The 18,134-nt window shown below is 44.1% G+C and overlaps 1 protein-coding gene across 1 annotated transcript in view; it reads left to right on the forward strand.

Annotated features, from left to right (window-relative positions):
* The first annotated feature begins 8,260 nt into the window (after positions 1–8,260).
* ADGRG7 (adhesion G protein-coupled receptor G7) overlaps positions 8,261–18,134 on the forward strand; it is a 28,710-nt gene continuing 18,836 nt past the window's right edge. The window contains exons 1-3 of the mRNA XM_075493558.1: positions 8,261–8,369; positions 12,749–12,856; positions 17,472–17,603. Coding sequence (XP_075349673.1) covers positions 8,261–8,369; positions 12,749–12,856; positions 17,472–17,603 — 349 coding nt within the window. The remainder of the gene's footprint in view (positions 8,370–12,748; positions 12,857–17,471; positions 17,604–18,134) is intronic.

Genomic DNA, 18,134 nt, shown 5'->3' on the forward strand with positions numbered 1-18,134 from the left:
GCTGTATCTCTGAACTAAAGGGATAACCTAAGCAGGAAGAAAAGCATGATAAACTGGCTGAGCTTTGATATGTCTTCTTAGAAGACTTCAGTTGGTAATTTTTAAAAATTATTTTAGATCTTTGCCAAGTATTGTGAAGTGACACTTGTAACCAGGTATCGGATTATGCAGATGGATCTACTTTGGAAAGCAAGAATAGTTGGCTCACAGACATTTCTATGTTTAGAAATGTAAAATGGGAAACTGCAGATGCATAGCCAAAGATCACCACTTTTCTTAATAATTATTTGCCCTTCTTCAGTGCCTTTCTCTGAAGGCCTTGGAGATTTTGGCAAACTTTAATGAAGTCTGTCTCAGGACGTTCTTGTAAGCTAGGTATCGGTATGGCATTTTTGTAGCTCCATGTCTCAGCTTTGCAGTGGTCTCACTGTAAACTCTGAATTAATTGATACTTACTCCACTCTGCAAATCTAAGACTTGAGTTTCATTACTGTGGTTCCATTAAAATCAGATTTTTTGTTGGCATAAGCCAGAAGGAAGATCCACGGCTTTGCTGAGGAGCTTGCCTGTTAATTGCAGCAGGGATACATTGGCCAAATGCAGCGTGTCATCACACCCAGCTATAATCTTACCTTCATTGTGCCACATCATTCTTGTCTCTAAATTGTTGGGATTTTTTTAAAGGGCAGAATTTTTTTCCTGTTAGCATGGTTGGGATATAAAGCTTCTGCAGTGCTGGGCAGTGAAGACGATGGTTATGTATCAAAGAGAACTTGGGGATTATTACAAAAGTCTGTCGTGGTAAGCCAAAATCAGTTGACAAAGTGATGCTGTGTAATACTCATGGGATACAGTAACGTGAGTGAGCTGTGAACACGGAGGGTGCTTAGCAAACTCTCCTTTTGAAAAAACTGCTTTTTCAAAACCAAAAAGTGCCAGTACTCAAACATGATGGCCAGAAGAGTGGCTGCCTGCCGCGGTTCCTCCTGTGACTGCCTCAGCCTGGTGGCTCAGGCTCTGTCCTTACCCGTGCCCGGGCGTTAGCCCAGCAGGGGCTGTAGGTCTGTGTGCTTTCTTGGGAGAAAACCTGAGCAGGACTCAGCTTGCTGAGACCTATCACCTGTATCTCCCTCTGTCTCCCTGCTGTGAATCTCCCATAAATGATCAGAGAACTGGACAAATAAGCCCATCAGACTCATCTGCTGGTTTTGGTGCAACCACGCTTAGCAAAGATGCCTTTAAAGAAGCCCAATGTGGAGGCTAAGGCAGTCTGTGACACAGAACTGTAGGGCAGGCTTCTTACAAAAACTCTCTCTTCGTGTAAGGGGAGGTGGCATTGCATTATTAAGCTTGAAGAAATGCACGGAAAAACAGGTCCTGAAGCCTCAAAGAAACAGTAGTCTCTTGGGTTTAATTTTTAATACTTACAGTACATGCAGAGTGAGTGTCATAGTGGGGTTTTGTGCCTGATGTATTTTTGGTGCCACAAAGGAAAGAAACACCCCCTTTCAGAGCGGGTTTTTGCTACACAGAACACCTGACCTGTTCTTCTCAAGCATTGTTCAAAAGAGATACCCAGGAACAGTAAGGTACCTATTACGATGAAAAAGGTACAACCTTCGGCATTTCACTAGCAACAGATTTTGCTTGAGTTGAATGAGTGGAGGGAAGTCTGACAAGTTTACAAACGCCACTCAGAAAAAGGTAGCTGCTCTCAAGAAAATTTAAATTATTGTTAAATATCAGTGCCTTTGAAAAACTATATGGTAGTTTATAATAGATAAGATATGCCTGTAATTTTATTTAAATAAAATTGATTTATTCATATAAGATGTCTGTCATGTTTTCAGGGGAAAAAAATATAACCATTTATGGGGCAGGATGGGGTGGGATAGACATGTTGCTCTCATAGCCCACCCAGACATTTGAACGAGTTGCACTCGAATTCAGGAAAGGTCAGCGCTGCCTTGTCAAATTCCCTTGATTCTACTATTTAATTCTCATTTACAACACAGGTGAAAACAACTCTTTTTGAGATCTGGGCAGTAGAGCTTCACAGATCCACAAAAGTCAAATGCTAAGGACAAAGGAGGTCCCAGATTTGGATCTGCTCTCCTGTGTCATACATGATGGAGCAGCCAGCAAGTCAAGTAAACAGAACTGCATGAATGGGATCTTTCTATTTTGGCAAGCTTAATAATAAAAATATTTAGGATTTTATTTGACTTTTCTCCCTTTTTCCTCTAAAGAAAAAACAAAAACCTATTTTCTGATGTAAGATGAAAATGCATTCAGAAAGAAAAAACTGAGATACTTGAAGAAATGTTGGCAATTACAGATTTTGTCCTCTTCATATTTTTCACCAGTTTCTAAAATTAAAACTAGGGACCATACCTGACAAAAAGTAACAAATAATTTTGGCCACTCTCAGACTGCATTTTGGGGATACAATGATTATTCATTAAAGATTACAGTCCCATGGCTTGCTTTCATCATTCCATGGATTTGATACCACTTTGCTACATATTTGACAGAGAGTAGATTTTTGTCAACTATGGAGAACTTTGGGTGGGATGCATTTACCTGTACATAAGAAAACTTCTACATTTCTCCAGGACCAGCTAAAGGAGAGAAAATCAGCACTTCCTAATTTCCCATTTCATCTGGTTGCTCACAAATCTGAAAGAGTCACATAAGTCTTCTGAAAACTACCAGTCAGAAACTTTAAAAATCTAGAAGTTTAAATAAACCAATTGGGGAATCAACCAGTTTGCATTAGAAAATCAAATGTACCAATGTCACCCTGTCCCCTGGGGCTGGGATCAGCTATCTCCAACCACATCGCCAGCGTGACTGCTTACTCTCATGGTCGACCTCAAGGAAAAGCAGGTGACAGGCTGCATGCCCCACCCCATTCGGGCAATGGTGTAAAATGCACATTTTGGCATTGGGTCTGTGTAAAAAGAAGCTTGGCTCAGAATGGAAAGGTGTTTCCACGCATGGGGATGACTCGGGACCCTCATGGCTGCATTGGTGTTGGGGTGAGGCACGGAGGGAGGCACTTATACACTGTATGGGGAGCCTGGTCTTGGGATGGTGTTGCCTGAGCCCAAGAGAGCTCGCACAATGTCGTCAGTGGGCTGCGGAGTCAGTAGCCCAAAGAAAAGGACATTGAAACCACCCCCTGGACAACCAGGGAACAAGATGTCCTGGGGGAAAAAGAGCATCTCCGGAGCTGGCAGCTTAAAGGCAAGGCTGCTCCTGGGTCCCCGACCACACTACCAGGTGCACCTACACTAGCATTTTAGTCTGGATCAAGAGAGTGCTTTGGACACCACCTGCTCATCCTAACTTAAGCGCCAAGGTTTGCACCATGGAGGGCAGTCAGAGTGTGGGAGCTGGAGTCCCTTCACAGGAAATGAAGTTCGATGGTGCTCTCCAGCATTGCGCCTCGTGCTCCAAGCACTAATGGGCACCTGCATCCCTGGGACACAACTAGAGTCCCAAAATGCCTGTAGCGTGGAATGGTTGTGTTGTAGAGGTCTACTCCTTTGGCACCACCGATAGAGGCACACACATGGGTAAGGTGAGGAGTTTGACAGGAGGGAAGGAACCCGTTAAAGTTTTATCATGAGGATAAATGGGTTAAATGTGGCTTTCTCTCATTTACATTATCTGCGTCTCTGTAAAGCTTAGTAACTGTGATGTTTGTTTTATATTCTGTAAATAAATACTTTTTTTCCTTGTATCTAAACCTAGCTTGAACTAAAGTAAATTTGGCAGCAAGGAATTTCAATCCTACAGGTTCATTCATCCTTAAAACTGAAGCACTAGAAAACTTCGGTGTATCTGGTACCTTAATGCCCTCCTCCCACATGGTTCAGTTCCTCTGATCTACAGCAGTTGGGGTAGGAGTTACTGGTAAAGAAGTCGGTGGAAGAAAACAGAATAGTTTTTTATCCAAAAGCCCTGTAGCACGTGCAGTAGTGGAAGCAAGCCTGACTCCCAAGGACTGCGCAACAACAGCACATCTGCTAAAAGGCAGAAAGACAACTGGAACGCTGCTGGGCACTTGCCTTTAAAATCTATTCTAGGTAAAATAGTGCTTGCTCAAAATATGTTGGAGTAAAAAGCCTAATATTTTTCAAATAAGGCATAACTAGTCCTCGGATGACTTTTTCAGAACAGTAATTTCTAACACCTTGCTACGTAATTGCTGCAGTTCATGGATTTCTATATTTCATACACTTCTTAGAATGAAAATACATTTAAAAAGTAGTTGAAAAACATAATTATAAATACTACAGCATAGTTGGCAATTTGATTCCGGAAGAAAGCTCTCGCATATAGACCACTGCCATTTAATGACAAAATATTCTGCAGGGGATGGTACCTAAGAGGTCAATGTCACAGCAAGGGCATGAAATTGGAGCAGAAATGGTTACGTCTACATAGTGTGGTTACCAGCCATTGCCTCCCTGAGGAGGAGAAAGAAGAAATGGAAAATAGACTGCAGATCTACACAACTGAATAGCAATTAAGCAACTAGAAATCACTCCCAACACTCTAAGACTAAGGGAGGGAAAGCTGCATTCATGGTATATGGCATTCCAGTCTGCCTCCGGTGTTATTTACCAGGGACAAGGTTCTCAGACACACCCTGGGATTTTTACGGCTCCTGTGTGGCAGCCCCAGAAGCAGTAACGCTGATTTCCCACTCCTGATGGAAATGACAGCCGGAGTGAAAGCTTGCACTGCTTTGCTGGAATTTTACTGGTTTGTGACTCCGATTCAGCCAGATGCATAAAAAAATAAGATGCACATAAAAAAATGTCAAAGATGTTGTTTACCGCTGGCACCGCACTTTATTCAGGCTTGAAAACAAAAAAGAAAGGAAATAAGAAACATCTGGCTCTAATTAAGACTTAAAAGAAATGGAAGAAAGCAGAAGAAACATATCTAGTCACTCAAGAATGATTTTGCCTCCCCACAGCTGCATCACATATACAAATTTGCAAGTAATAAGGTTTCCTTTCAGTTTGATTATTCTATCATATAAACATGGTTTAATATTTTCATAAATAAAAGCGTACTCCTTTAGGATGTATTTATTGATTTGGTTTGGTTTTGCCATCTGCTTCCTTATGCCATTTTTTTTTCTTTAAGGTTTATATAAAATATTTGTGTGAAGTTAGGAGTTCCCAGTCTTTTTTGCTCACAATCCTAATTCCACTTTCCAGTTGACAAACTGTCTTCCATTTGCAAACCTGGCCTTGCAACCCAAGTTTTTGGACTCACAGTGGTTTATGTATCTAAACACGACATGCTGCTCAAAGACGTCCATGATGATGTTAGCTATGTAAAGGAATGAAGCAGGGATGTTACTTCTATTGAACAGGAAGGGCAATGTCAGTAACGACGAGAATTAATTCTTATTTCTTTCCTACTTTGTCATTTAAAAATCTCTGCAAGTATGCAAAGTCCCTGCTATCATCTCACAGCATTTCTACTAGCAAAGGACCCAGACCTGTGCTTCAGAAGCTGGGTATGCTTTTAACATACTGCAAACCTCAGACGTGGTGCTATATTGGATGTAGCTTAACTTAATGTTGCTGAACTACTCTGTGACTCAGTTTCCCCATCTGCAAGATCCAGTCTGTCCGAATCACGCTTGGTTCTGCTTTGCTCTGTACAAGTCCTGCGCAGGGAACAGGCATCTTCCTGTGTGTCTCTTAGACCCAGTTTTAAACTCTTGGCCCTTCTGACCCCAGGAAAGCAAACATTGAACTGCTTATGGCAAGAGGCTGTAAAGTAATTAACACGTGCAAGGGTACCGAACATTCTTTGTGAGTAGGACAAGGAGGAGATGTTTTCTCTCCAGCTGAGCATTGCAGTTGTTCACAGTCCGACAGCAGTGAGATAGCTGGGCCACGCCGCTGCCAGGCTGCCAGGGCTTGCCTGGCCGACTCTGCCAATGCTTCCTAGCCCACGGCATGGCCGGGCAGTGGGATGCACGCTGGGGCCACCCTTGGGGCTGTGGCACCCAGCTTCCACCCACGGCTGCTCTCACTGGGCAAAGGGGGCACCTCTGCCGCCCTGCCCCACAGAGCCCCATTTCTGCCCCTCCGATGAAGAAAGCCTGCCAGTGCCCATGCAACCCCTTTGGGGGGGATTTGCAGTTCGGCATTTTATTGAGTTAAAAGGCTCAAATGTCCCCTCTGTGCCAGGGAGACGGCTGTTTCCTCCCACCCTTGGACTCCCTCCCACCCATCGGCTGCGTGCCATGGCCCCCACGCCCTCCTCGTGTCCCTGTGCTGATCCCAGCACTGAGGATCTTCTCCCTTCTCTGTTTTTCGTGCTAATGAGAATAACACGGAGAGAGGAAAGATCTAGGACAAGAGACACACTTGTTACCCAACGGCTACCACAGACGGGCAGGCAGATCCCCAGCTGGACAGAGCTGTGCCCAGAGGGACAGCAAACAGCCCTGTCCGTCCTGGAGGTTTGTCCCAGTACCAGTAACTGGTGTGGCATCACAGCCTGTCCTTAACTAAAACCTCTGCGAGCAGATTGTTAAGACATTTGGCTGTCTGAATAAGCATATTAACAATTCTGGAGCTCCCATTTATAAATGTAATCTTAATTATTTCAGCATTTCCTCAGTCTTTCCTATGTCCTTAGGTGCTTTCCTCCATACAGAGTGTCTCAATCACTAAAAATTAGATGTTTGGTATTTTCCATATCAATTTTTTGAATATGAGTATTTTTATGAATATTCTGCAGATTGCCACCAAGGAGATTAAATGCATATCTTATTTTACTCATCTTTTTTCTTGATAAGAGGAAAAAACATCTTAATAATCTGTAAGGTGTTAAAGAAACAGTAGTATCTAGCAGTAGCAGTAGCACTAGCAGTAGTATCTTGTGGCTAGACCATTGGGCCACATCCCAAGAGACCTGAGCCCTTTTTTGACTGGATTTCTGTACATCCTTGGCATATCACGTCAGTTTTTTGAGCCCCGTTTCTAAAACTGAGATGAAAGTGCTTCGGTAATTAAAAAAGCCAAACAAAACTCCTTTCCTCACTAATGAAGAACACCATGTAAAAGCAAGGTACTGTTCCTACTCACACCCAGGGGATTCATCCACTGATCACTGATGATAAAAAAGACAGTGTTTATTCCAATTAGTTCTTTAAATAGCTCTATTTGCCTCTTCACTTTGAGTGTGATATTCATCCCTTAGCTTTTAATTTGTCAGTGGGAGACATACTAGCATGTCTAGCTAGAAGAAGATGCTGATTTTGGCAGTTCTGGTGGGGTAACTTTTCTTTCCGCTTCACATTTTACTTGTGCCTTTTACCCATTTTCTTTTTCTTCCCCACTCCTTTCTGGATGAATCAGATGTCCTGGGAATCTGAAAACACAGATTTTATCCCCAGCTGTGCCAGTGCCTACTGCGTGACCATATTTAATGGCAGAGATGCACAGAGGGGATGCAACAAGGCTCTGCATTGCCTGTCCAAATTATGTAGTATGGAAATGCCATTTACTCTCCTGAAAGTGCGTGCCAAGTGCCTGATCTAGGCCAGTCCTAATACAGTCAGCATTTCCACCTCCTCTCAGCACAAGAGGAATGTTGCTGCAGAGGAGAGTCCTTCTTCTCACCCTTCCACAGCCTCCTCCCTGGGTCCTGCCTGGCCTCCTTGATGCAGAGCCCAGCGGTTACGGCTGTGCTAGCAAACAAAATGAGGCCACACAACAGGACTCATCCCTCAGGTGCTAGCATGCTGCCTGCCATGGTTTTGGCCCCTGCCAGCCAGCACCCCCCAGAACATGTGCAGGTCTAGTTTGAGGACCAGAGTCAGTTCCCAGGAGGATATAGATAGATATATATATACGGGGATGCCTTGCTTGGAGGGAAGACAGGTTCGCTGGCATGGCTCTGAGCCATGCCGTGCACTCAAATAACAGGCTCTAGCCCCTATCAGTATAAATGTAGCTGAGTGTCTGAGCTGGGACATTTTCCTATAGCAAATAGAAGACATGACATATAATGCCTTGATAAGTGAAATGTTTTGTTGGGTAGAAAATGATAGAAATAATGGTGTGCTACTTCTCGACCAAAAGTTTTTTTTTTCCTAAGTGGAACAGAAAAGGTTAAAGTTTTAGCAGTAGACAAGTAGTTAATGGTTTATCCATCACAAGGTTATGAATGTACAATACCATTTTATAGCAGAGCAGACAGTCTGCACCACAACATGCCTTCACTCCACTGGGACAGAATATTGGTTGGAATTACCTGTTGTGTAGTGACTGTGACCCTTTGGGCACTGTGTATTTGGCAGCTTGTCCTCAGGTTTAAAACAGGTAAGAAATATAATTCTAGCCCATTTGAGCTCTATGTGAGCTCTTTGGGTTTTTTTCCTTTCCTTAAGTATTTAAACATGATTGCTGGTAAACATTATTACATCCACGCTGTACGCTTCTTAGGTGGAAATGTTTTTCTTCTTACACTGATGTTTAAAGAAGTACCCCAAACTTTGCATTCTGCTGTAAAACAGAATAGGATGGCAAACAATCTCTGGAATATTTTCCTTATAACATGTTTACACTGTATGTGATTCCTCCGATAGGGCTTTGAGAAATGTCTTGAAATTTTCTCACTCTTCCAGTAGAAATCTGATTTATTTTTCAAAAGACAAAAATAAACCTCTAGCTAGTCTAGTAAATTATGTTTTAAAGAGGAAATACTTAGCTTTACATATGTTTATATGTTTGCATGCATATCAGCAAAACATGCTGTATAGCACCTGTTCATGTTTTCAATACAACTTGCATTATAGAAAAGTTTGTTGAAAGAATATCAGACATATTGGTTTGCATATTCTATGCCTGAAAATCAGGTCACTGCACCCTCGTAAGACACTTCTGTGTGCAAACTTGGAGCAGAAAACTGGTCAGTGTTTCCTGTCAGCAAAATACTCACTATATTGACATGATACAAAATTATGCATGGACCTATATTCAAAATTCATAGAAAGGATCAGATACTCCTGGCTGCTTGTCCAGCAGGGAGTCAGATATGATTGGAGACCAAGAAGCCTAGGGAAAAGTTTCTATGAGGATACATTAGGATATATTTACTTCAAGAGATTTATCAGATGTTTGTAGGGAGGGAACATACCCCAGCCCAAGAAATGGCACATAAGTAAACAGCAATTATTTAACATACGTCAGTAACAATCTGCCTTTGCTAACATAAGTATATGCCCAGCGCTTTGTTTGACTTGATGGAGCTAAACCCAGATGAGATGGGAGTTAACTCTCAGTGCAACCTGGGGATACCTCTGCTTATGCCTAGGATTTACACAACTGCAGGCAAATGAGCTGCTAGGAGCTGGATTTAAACTGCAGCTACTTCAGGGATGGAGAATACCTCCACGCCCATCTGATGCATTGCTTGTTGCGCATAGCGGTAGTGTTTCTTCTTTATTCAAACTTTAACCACAAGTGTCAGCATTAACAGTCCCCACAATGTTTGATTAAAAAAACCCCAACAGTTCACGACGACATAGTATTATGCAAGAATCTTTTAGTTTTAGTTTAAAAATATATACGGTCAAAATCAATGTGATGCTTGAGATGATTAATGTCTGCAAACTTAAAAGCCAAAGACAAATAAAAAGAAGATGTTTTCTGAATCTTAAAATAAAACCAGAAGAACCCCATAATTTTAAGCCAGTGCCACAGTTACTGGAGCCTGATGAGTTTTACTGCATGTGGGGTAGATATGACGGCATTAGTCAGCTCGGGAATTCATATTTGTGAAAGACACAGATTTCCCTCTGCAAAAAAACCTCCTGCTTTACAATGGTACATGACACCTTGAACAGTAGGCTAAGAAAGGTTACCAGCAAGCACTAAATAGAGCCACAGTTTCGACTAGCATTAACAGATGCCACGACCATCGTGCTGCTGTTCCAGAGGGACTCTCGGGGAAGGCAAAGGCAAGGCTGATGCTGTTTGCTGGCACCTGCTCTTTGCTCCACGGGCTTTGTAGCAGCTGTGTCTGCACTTCCAGGGGTAAACGCTGGACTTTTTACCCCGCAGCTTCGTGCTTTGCTGTTTTACTGCTTTCAAAGGCGTGTCAGCCCCGTCTTCCTTTCCACCTTTCCCTTTCCTTTCACTCCTTTCGCAGCCTGTGACTAACAGTGCCAAAGCCAGACCCCGACGCCCTAGCCCGGCTGCGGAAGCACGGCCACCACTGCTCCCACCTGAGGCTGCCCCAGCCGCCCCCTGCCCTGCTCCTTAGCAGGCAGCCCAGTGCCTGTGCATTTGCAGGGCAGTGCCGCTCCCACCCTGCTTTCCTGATCCTCTGTGCCAGGTTACCCTGCTGTGTCACCTTCTGCCTGGCTGCTTCGGGCACACGTTCACCAAGCGAGACAGAGGCTCGGAGCTGTGCTGCAGGTTCCCCAGTATTTTGTGGGTTCCCGGGCTCCCAATGCAAAGCAAGTGGCTGAGCCCCGGTGTCACTGCTCCGCCACATGGCCCCATGTGCCACACGCATGTGCCTGGCAGGTGAGCCAGCGCTGCTGGGCAATGGGGCAACAGCTGCCCAACCAGGCACCCAGCTCCCCCAGATATAGCCGTTCTCTGCAGCTGCTTAGCTTGGGCCATCCAGATCTCAATTGCTGGAGGAGTTTTCCTTTCCTTTCTGTAAGATTTCCAAAGGAGAGACAATGTGTTTTGAAAAGCTGATGGCTAGCGGAGACATTACCTAGCGACACATAGATGTTATTCCACTATCATCATAGACATCTGGCTGTAATGCAGCTGAGACAGCCCGAAACACAAATGCTAAATAGCAACAACATGAGCAAAAGCTGAGCAACGCGTGCCAAGAACAGAATTACCCCTGCCACGTGGCACATCCCCTATAGTTTGCAATAATCTTCCAGTTATATGAATCCCATTAAAGAGTAAGAAGTTAGGCAATCTTTTTAGTTCAGTGAGAACATTAGAAATATACAATTGCACATGTGTTCCTGACAGCACTGTTTACTTTTGAATTTTCTGGCTTTACTCTATTTGTCAGCGTCTCAAAACACAGGCACTGAAATATCAGACTGCAGTCCTCAATGGCAGTCCTCAGCTCCAGTTTTCTGCATTATTGCAAGGCATACACTGCACCCAATGCACAGGTGCACAATTTCCACCATGAACCTTATGGGAAGGGATTCCAACTCCATCCTTCACTTAGGGACTGGGTGAGATTGACTGTGAGGAAGCCCCCCAGGTCTTGGACCCATCTTTCAGAGCCTGAGGTCCATCACCCCTTCCCTGTTGCAATTTCTGCTGAATACCCCTTAGCCTTTCAAGATTTGCCAGTCTCTTTTTTAAGAAACCTGAAGATTTTCAGAGCTTGATTCAGAAATTTTTAAGATCTGCAATTTCTCTGCTATTGCTTATACCATGCTTTTTTGTTTCCTGAAGCTGCGGCAGCCTGTGCAATGACTACTTTGAACAAAACCCACTATTTCTGCCAAAAGACAGAATAAAAATCGGCACCCGTCCTAGAGTGCGGATAGAGGCTACGGCTGAGATTGGGGCATGGCTTTTTATCTGCTTTATCCTATAATGCCTGTCTTAAACCAGAGTATTTCTGTCTGATTCTTGGATGTGTGACTATCCATGTCCCTGTTACCATTCCGGGTCCCTCAGCACTGGGAATCTGTGGCCCTGTTTTGCCTTCTTGCTCCTGTGAAATCCTGCAGAAGTAATTGGGGCTTTTCACGGTGTCCTGGTTTCGGCTGGGATAGAGTTAATTTTCTTCCTAGTAGCTGGTATAGTGCTGTGTTTGGGATTTTAGTATGAGAATAATATTGATAACACGCTGATGTTTTGGCTGTTGCTAAGCGGTGTTTACACCAGTCAAGAACTTTTTCATCTTCCCATGCTCTGCCAGGTGCACAAGAAACTGGGAGGGGGCACAGCCAGGACAGCTGACCCCAACTGGCCAAAGGGCTATTCCATACCATATGGTGTCATGCTCAGTATATAAACTGGGGGAGTTGGCCAGGGGGTAGCAATCACTGCTCGGGGACTGGCTGGGCGTCGGTCAGCGGGTGGTGAGCGGTTGTATCTTTTTTTTTTAATTATTTTTATTTTTTTTCTTTTCCCCTCCCTTGGGTTTTGTTCCTCTCTCTCTCTTGTTGTTTTCCTTCTCATTACAATTCATTATTATTATTACTATTATTTTGTTCCAATTATTAAACTGTTCTTATCTCAACCCACCAGTTTTCTTACTTTTGCTCTTCCAATTCTCTCCCTCATCCCACCGGCGGGGGAGCGAGCAAGCGGCTGCGTGGTGCTTAGCTGCCGGCTGGGGCTAAACCACGACACACGGGTTCAACACCTTAGCATCTGGCAGCCTGGAGGCTCGCACCATCACTCCTGCTCATCCAGAAGCTGCACAAAACTGTTTCCACTTACATCGTTGTGGGAATGCAAATTCATGTTTGAGAGCTTTGACCCCACATTCATGCCATTGGTTTTAAGGGCAAGGAGGGACCAGTGACTGAGTACATGGGCGAGACTGTGGGTCACATATGTTTGTTAGGTGAATATTTTTAGCTGAAGCTTCAAATAAATCATGTTTGTTTCTTTCCTTCATCAAATTAGATAGATACGTGTCTTTACATATGTATTAATGAATACATATATATATTGATTCTTTATTTACACAGACACTACAGAATCCGTGGTACGTCCGTGCTTCTGCCTCAACGGTGGTGTCTGTCGGGATGGAGCCTGCGTGTGCCCAGAGGAGTGGGTGGGATCTCTTTGTGAGATAGGTCAGTACAAGCCAGGCAGCATGGGCAGCTGGCATCATTTCTGGGAATCCCTCTGCTTTGGGAGGCCCCTGGTCTTCCCCCCGCCTCCAAGACCTGCTCAGCAGGGTTGGATCCACAAGCAGTAATGTGGCTCTTCTTGCTAGGTGAGGCCATATCGTTCACCCACTTCTGTTGCTCTTTCAAATGAGTAATATATCTGGGGAAGACATTACAGGTTTCACGAGTCTGTGGCCTGTTTCTAGCCAATTTGGCCTCTGTTTGAATTCCTCTGTTTGAAGATCACAGTAACTTGAAAATCTGATGCAGACCTCAGTGACCACTATTGCCGTGTCTGGATCTGCCAGTGTTTAAGGGACACCATCCAGCTCGGCACCCTGCAGGACAATGCCTGTCCTCAGCTCCTGCTGCCACTGGCACTGGTTTTGGATGAGTCAAATTTCCTACGCCTGGCATAGCACTGGCCTGGTTGACTCCCATTTCAGACCCCTCTGCCACAGCACGGCATCTCTGCACTGCTGTAACTGGAGTGGGTACTCCCAGCCGATGCTGGGAGGGTGCCGGCTCACCTAGCCACAGTATCTCCAGAGTTGGTAAGATCCCCAGCTCACGCTTTCCGAGCCAACAACCCACACTGTGACCAGTGTGACACACAGATATGCCGTCATGTGTCAGCTGCGCCTTTGTCAAATGACGTGTTTGTCAAATGACCACGTTTGGTCAGAAGGATGTCGAAAGATCTGCAGCTTATCCAGGAAAATATTCTTGGTGAAGACTGCTAGGTAGATGGAAACTTCAGGTCTCCCACGTAATTTCCCATATGATGGGATGGGTAGCACATCCAACAGACAATGCATGGCTTCATGATGGATTGGAACATTTGGGCAAAATGTTTCAGAGAAGTTGGCTTAAATAAAATAATCATGGCTGAGATTTCAGCACTGGAAACAAACCATTATGATGACTCTATAATTCCCTATGTTCACTCCTCTGGTATTCTGTATTTGATTTGCTGTGAATTGCCTTAAAGACTAGATTTTAATAACTCTAGTTATTAAAATACATGAAGTAAGAATGTTTGGACAGGCATCATTAACTTGAAATAATAACAAACATTATTGCATTTACAAAATATGAATTTTACTCTGTTTTCCCGAGGAACGTTTATACTGCCCAACTGTCTGTTGTTCCACCTTCTTGGCAACTTTAACTTGCTGACCAGATTCAACTAAATTCACTAGATGATTACAGGTCTTAAAGGTCTTGAGCTCCTGAGTTTTGCACATATCACTATTTGGGTACAGAAGACCAACCCTGTAAATATCTCACTGAGAAAAAGGCAAGGAGACCTATGCCGGCAGTGAGGAGGTGGGGGCCACATGGCCAGTCAATCCCAGTCTAGGCACTAAGATGCATAGGTCTAAACTACCCATGACATTTGTCTCCTCTCCACCAGCTAACAAAATAAAGATGTATATTTTATGTATCGGGAATCTAAAGATGGAGGTAGGACACAGAGGTGGGGGGAGCTGAGGCATGATGGGGCATAGTGTGGGAACATAGTGCTAAAGGTGTTGGGGAAGCTGGAAGGAAGGGTAGTCGGCTGTTGGGGGTATAGAGGAGGTGATCTGGTTTATTGCCAGCAGGAGAGAGCAGGGCATATAGGGTAGACAGCTTTTGTAAACCAATTACTTTTGTTCCAATAGTGATGGAAAATTTCTACTTGGCTCATACTTAATTCCTTTTGTACATTATGTCATGGTTACTTTCCTTCACAGACCATGACAAAGGGCCTGGTTTTCTTCCTACTTGTGGTTTCTTTGTTTTTTTTTTTTAAATTCTGGAGCAATTCTACTGAAGTCAGAATATTTGCAATAATTTGAGATTTGCATTGGTGCGGAAAAAAGCACCAAACAATTTTATCTCAGATGGACTCTCTTTTGTAAGTCCAGAACCAAGTAGTATAGATACGTATATAAACCAGCCCAAAACACTTTCAGATCAAGGCTTGAATAACTAGAAAGACAAAAAATAAAGCTTGAATAGGTATTCATGTATGAATGCATATACATTTATGCATGAATGTAGCAACTCATTCCTGGCTTTCATCTCTCAGAAGGAAGGCAGGGTCACCACAAAAGCGTTCAAATCTATGGGTCTAGACAGAATTCATTCAAGACTGCTGAAAGACCTGGCCAATGTCACTGTGGGGCTGCTATCTGTCACCTATGGTGATCAAGGGAGGCCACAGAGAACTGAAAAAAGGCCAACATTATGCCCACCTTTAAGAAAGGCAAGAAGGAACCATGGGGGAACCATAAGCCTAGGGCTTACCTCAGGCCCTAGAAGTATTATGGAGCACATCCTCTTGGAGTCTATTTCCATGCATGTGAAAGACAAGGAGATAATCAGGAACAGCATGGATTTACAAAGGGCAAATCATGTCTGACCAACCTGACTGCTTTCTGTATAAAATAACTGGCTATGTAGACAACAGAAGAGCAACAAATGCAATCTACCTTGATTTTAGAGACACCTTTGACACCATCTCCTTCAGCATTCTTGTTTGGTAGGTGAAGATGTATGGGTTGGGTGAATGAACCGTTAGCTGGGTTGCAAATACACTCAACAGCCAAGCTTAAAGGGTAGCGATCAGTGACTCAATTGGAATATTGTAAGAGTAACCTGCTGGTCGATACTAGGGCCAGTATCATTTAATGTCTTCATCAAAGACCTGAATGATGACACTCATGCCCTCTCAACAAATCTGCAGGCAATACTAAACTTGGGGCGGGGCAGAGGTATTGTTGACACAGTTAATGGCAGAGCTTCAATGCAGAAGAACCTTGAGAAACCTGAGGATTGTGCCCACAGAAACCTCAGTGTCCAACAAGGACAAGTGCCGATCTCCATGCCAGGGACATTGGTACAGACTAAGAACTTGCTGTCTGAGGAGCAGCCCTGCTGGAAAGTACCTGGGAGTGACAGTGGATGCCAAGTTCAATATGAGCCAACAGCATGTGCTCGTTGCAAACAAGGCAGAGCAGCTGTGCTACATGGAGGGACACAGGTTGATGGACACTATTACCCTCCCCTTCCTGGCACTGGTGAGGCCCCACTGGGAAATATGTGCTTAGTTTTGCCCCCTGCGCCCCAGGCTAAAAAGACTTGGAGAAACTGGAGAGGGTCCAGCAGGATGCTGTGAGGATGGTGAGGGGCCGAGGGCAGGTGGTCTACAGGGAGCATTTGAGGGAGCTGGGCTTGTTCAGTGTGGTGCAGAGGAGGCTGAGGGCAGAGCTAATAGCAGCCTCCAGCTAACTGAGTGGGAGTTGCAGAGACCATTGAATCCAAACTCTTCCTGGTAGCACCAGAAGGTAAAGCAAGGAGCAGCAGTCATAAATTGCAGTTTGAGAGGCTGAGATTGAGAATGAAGAGAACTGTTTTGGTTAGAAAGGTAGTGTGTCACTGGAACATATTTCCCAGTGAGGATGTGAAGCCTCTGTTTGGCCTAGATGCCCTCCAGAGGTTCCTGCCACCTCACATTTTTGAGACACCTCGCCCTGCTAATCACCTCCTGGCAAGCGAGGTTCAGGTATGGTGCTATAAGGCAGACCTAATCTTTGCAGAGTCATGCGTCCTTATTTGTTCATAACCATTTCTATAGAAGGAAAGTATCATTGTGTCATGGGAAATTGAGACCCTATAGAAAAGAAGACCCACAGAAAGTTACATGACTTGGCAAGGAAGCCTGTGCCAGAACAGGAAGAATACTCCAGGTCTCCTGAGCTCCCCTCAGGACCCTGACCATAAGTATGCTTCTTTGACTCAGTCCTGTTAGTGGGACACAGTCAGCTGAAATGTGGTCCGAATTAGCAAAAGTTAGCAAAACCAGGATGTTGCAAGTCCTAAGACCAAGCAGAAATTTTCTTCCTGTGTGCTGCAGTATTTCTTTCAAGTGTTTGCAGCATTGCAAGGTAAATTTGTGTTCAGTTATAGTGGTATGGTATGACATGAGAATGCAACAGGCTGCCATACTGGGTCAGGCCATGGGTCCACTGCGCTCATCATCCTGCCTTTAGATGTAGCCAGTACCAGGTGCTTAGACAAGGTGTAGGGTTTGGGGTGGCCACCCTGTCCTGTTCCAGCAGGCAGTGGGGCCGCGGCTTCGTGCACCAGAAGCCGCATCTGACCCATCATGGTTCAGAGTCACCAAAGGATCATCCCCCATTAATTGCCCAAACGCCATTTGGAGCAAATGTGTATTTTTGCCCCCTGCTGTATTCTGTGGCACTAGGTTACCAAATCTGATTTCTGCCTGGGGAACAAGACTCTGGAAGTGAAGCTTTATAATCTTTTACAAATTTTCTAGGACCAAAGCAGTGAAAATAGAAGACATGGCAAAAAGTATGGGCTTTTAGGGTTTCAGTGATTTCATAAATATCACTTGTAGCAGCTCAGCAGCTTGGGTTTAGACAAGATTTACCCAACTACTTTTATTTCCTTTAGGCCAAAAGATTCAATGAGCTTCTATTGTCTCAATACTATTTTATTTTTGAAAATTGGTCCTTGTACTAAAAATATTTGATCTGGACATATGGTTTTTTTTCCTTCTGTGCAGTTAATTTCTGTGAAGCCAGTACTTGCACAGTGAACACTTCTGAGGCCATTATAGAAAACCTTACTTTTGAACGGATTATAGTGGGTAAATATGGCAACTCCAAAGAAAAATGCGAACCTGGTACTGTGAACGGTATGTGTTTCTTTGCTTTCACCTCTATTTCCCAAAAGTAAATGTAAGGTTTGTGAAAGATGTCGGATTATTAGACCAGATGAGAGGTTGGTGTTTGAAGCCAGAACAGCATAGCTCACGCAGCAGGAGCGCAAACCTTTCCACACAGCTTTCTACCCCAAATGCAGAGAATTTAAGGTAGGCACGCTGAGTCGTATCCGTGCCTGTCTGGGACTGGGCTGGGAGTCAGTTAATATCTGCTCCTGAACAGCCTATTGATAGAAAAATAATCTATTTATATCCAACTATTTAGCATTAGGATTCAGGATGCTTTCCATCAACTGTGGTTCCATGAACTGTCTCAGCTTTCAGAGACCTTGTAGAGGAGTAAGTGTTGCTTATGTGCTGCTCCATGTGCATTTGCATTTGCATTTCTTTCACGACATATAAACTATGTTTTTCAGGACATGATAAAAAGTCTTTCTGATAGCTCAGTACTGATGCCTGTGCCTCCTGTTTAAGAGATGTGTTTCTGCAGCTCTAGAGTAACTA

The sequence above is a fragment of the Mycteria americana genome, chromosome 1, assembly GCF_035582795.1.
Source record: "Mycteria americana isolate JAX WOST 10 ecotype Jacksonville Zoo and Gardens chromosome 1, USCA_MyAme_1.0, whole genome shotgun sequence".
Classification (NCBI taxonomy): Eukaryota; Metazoa; Chordata; class Aves; order Ciconiiformes; family Ciconiidae; genus Mycteria; species Mycteria americana.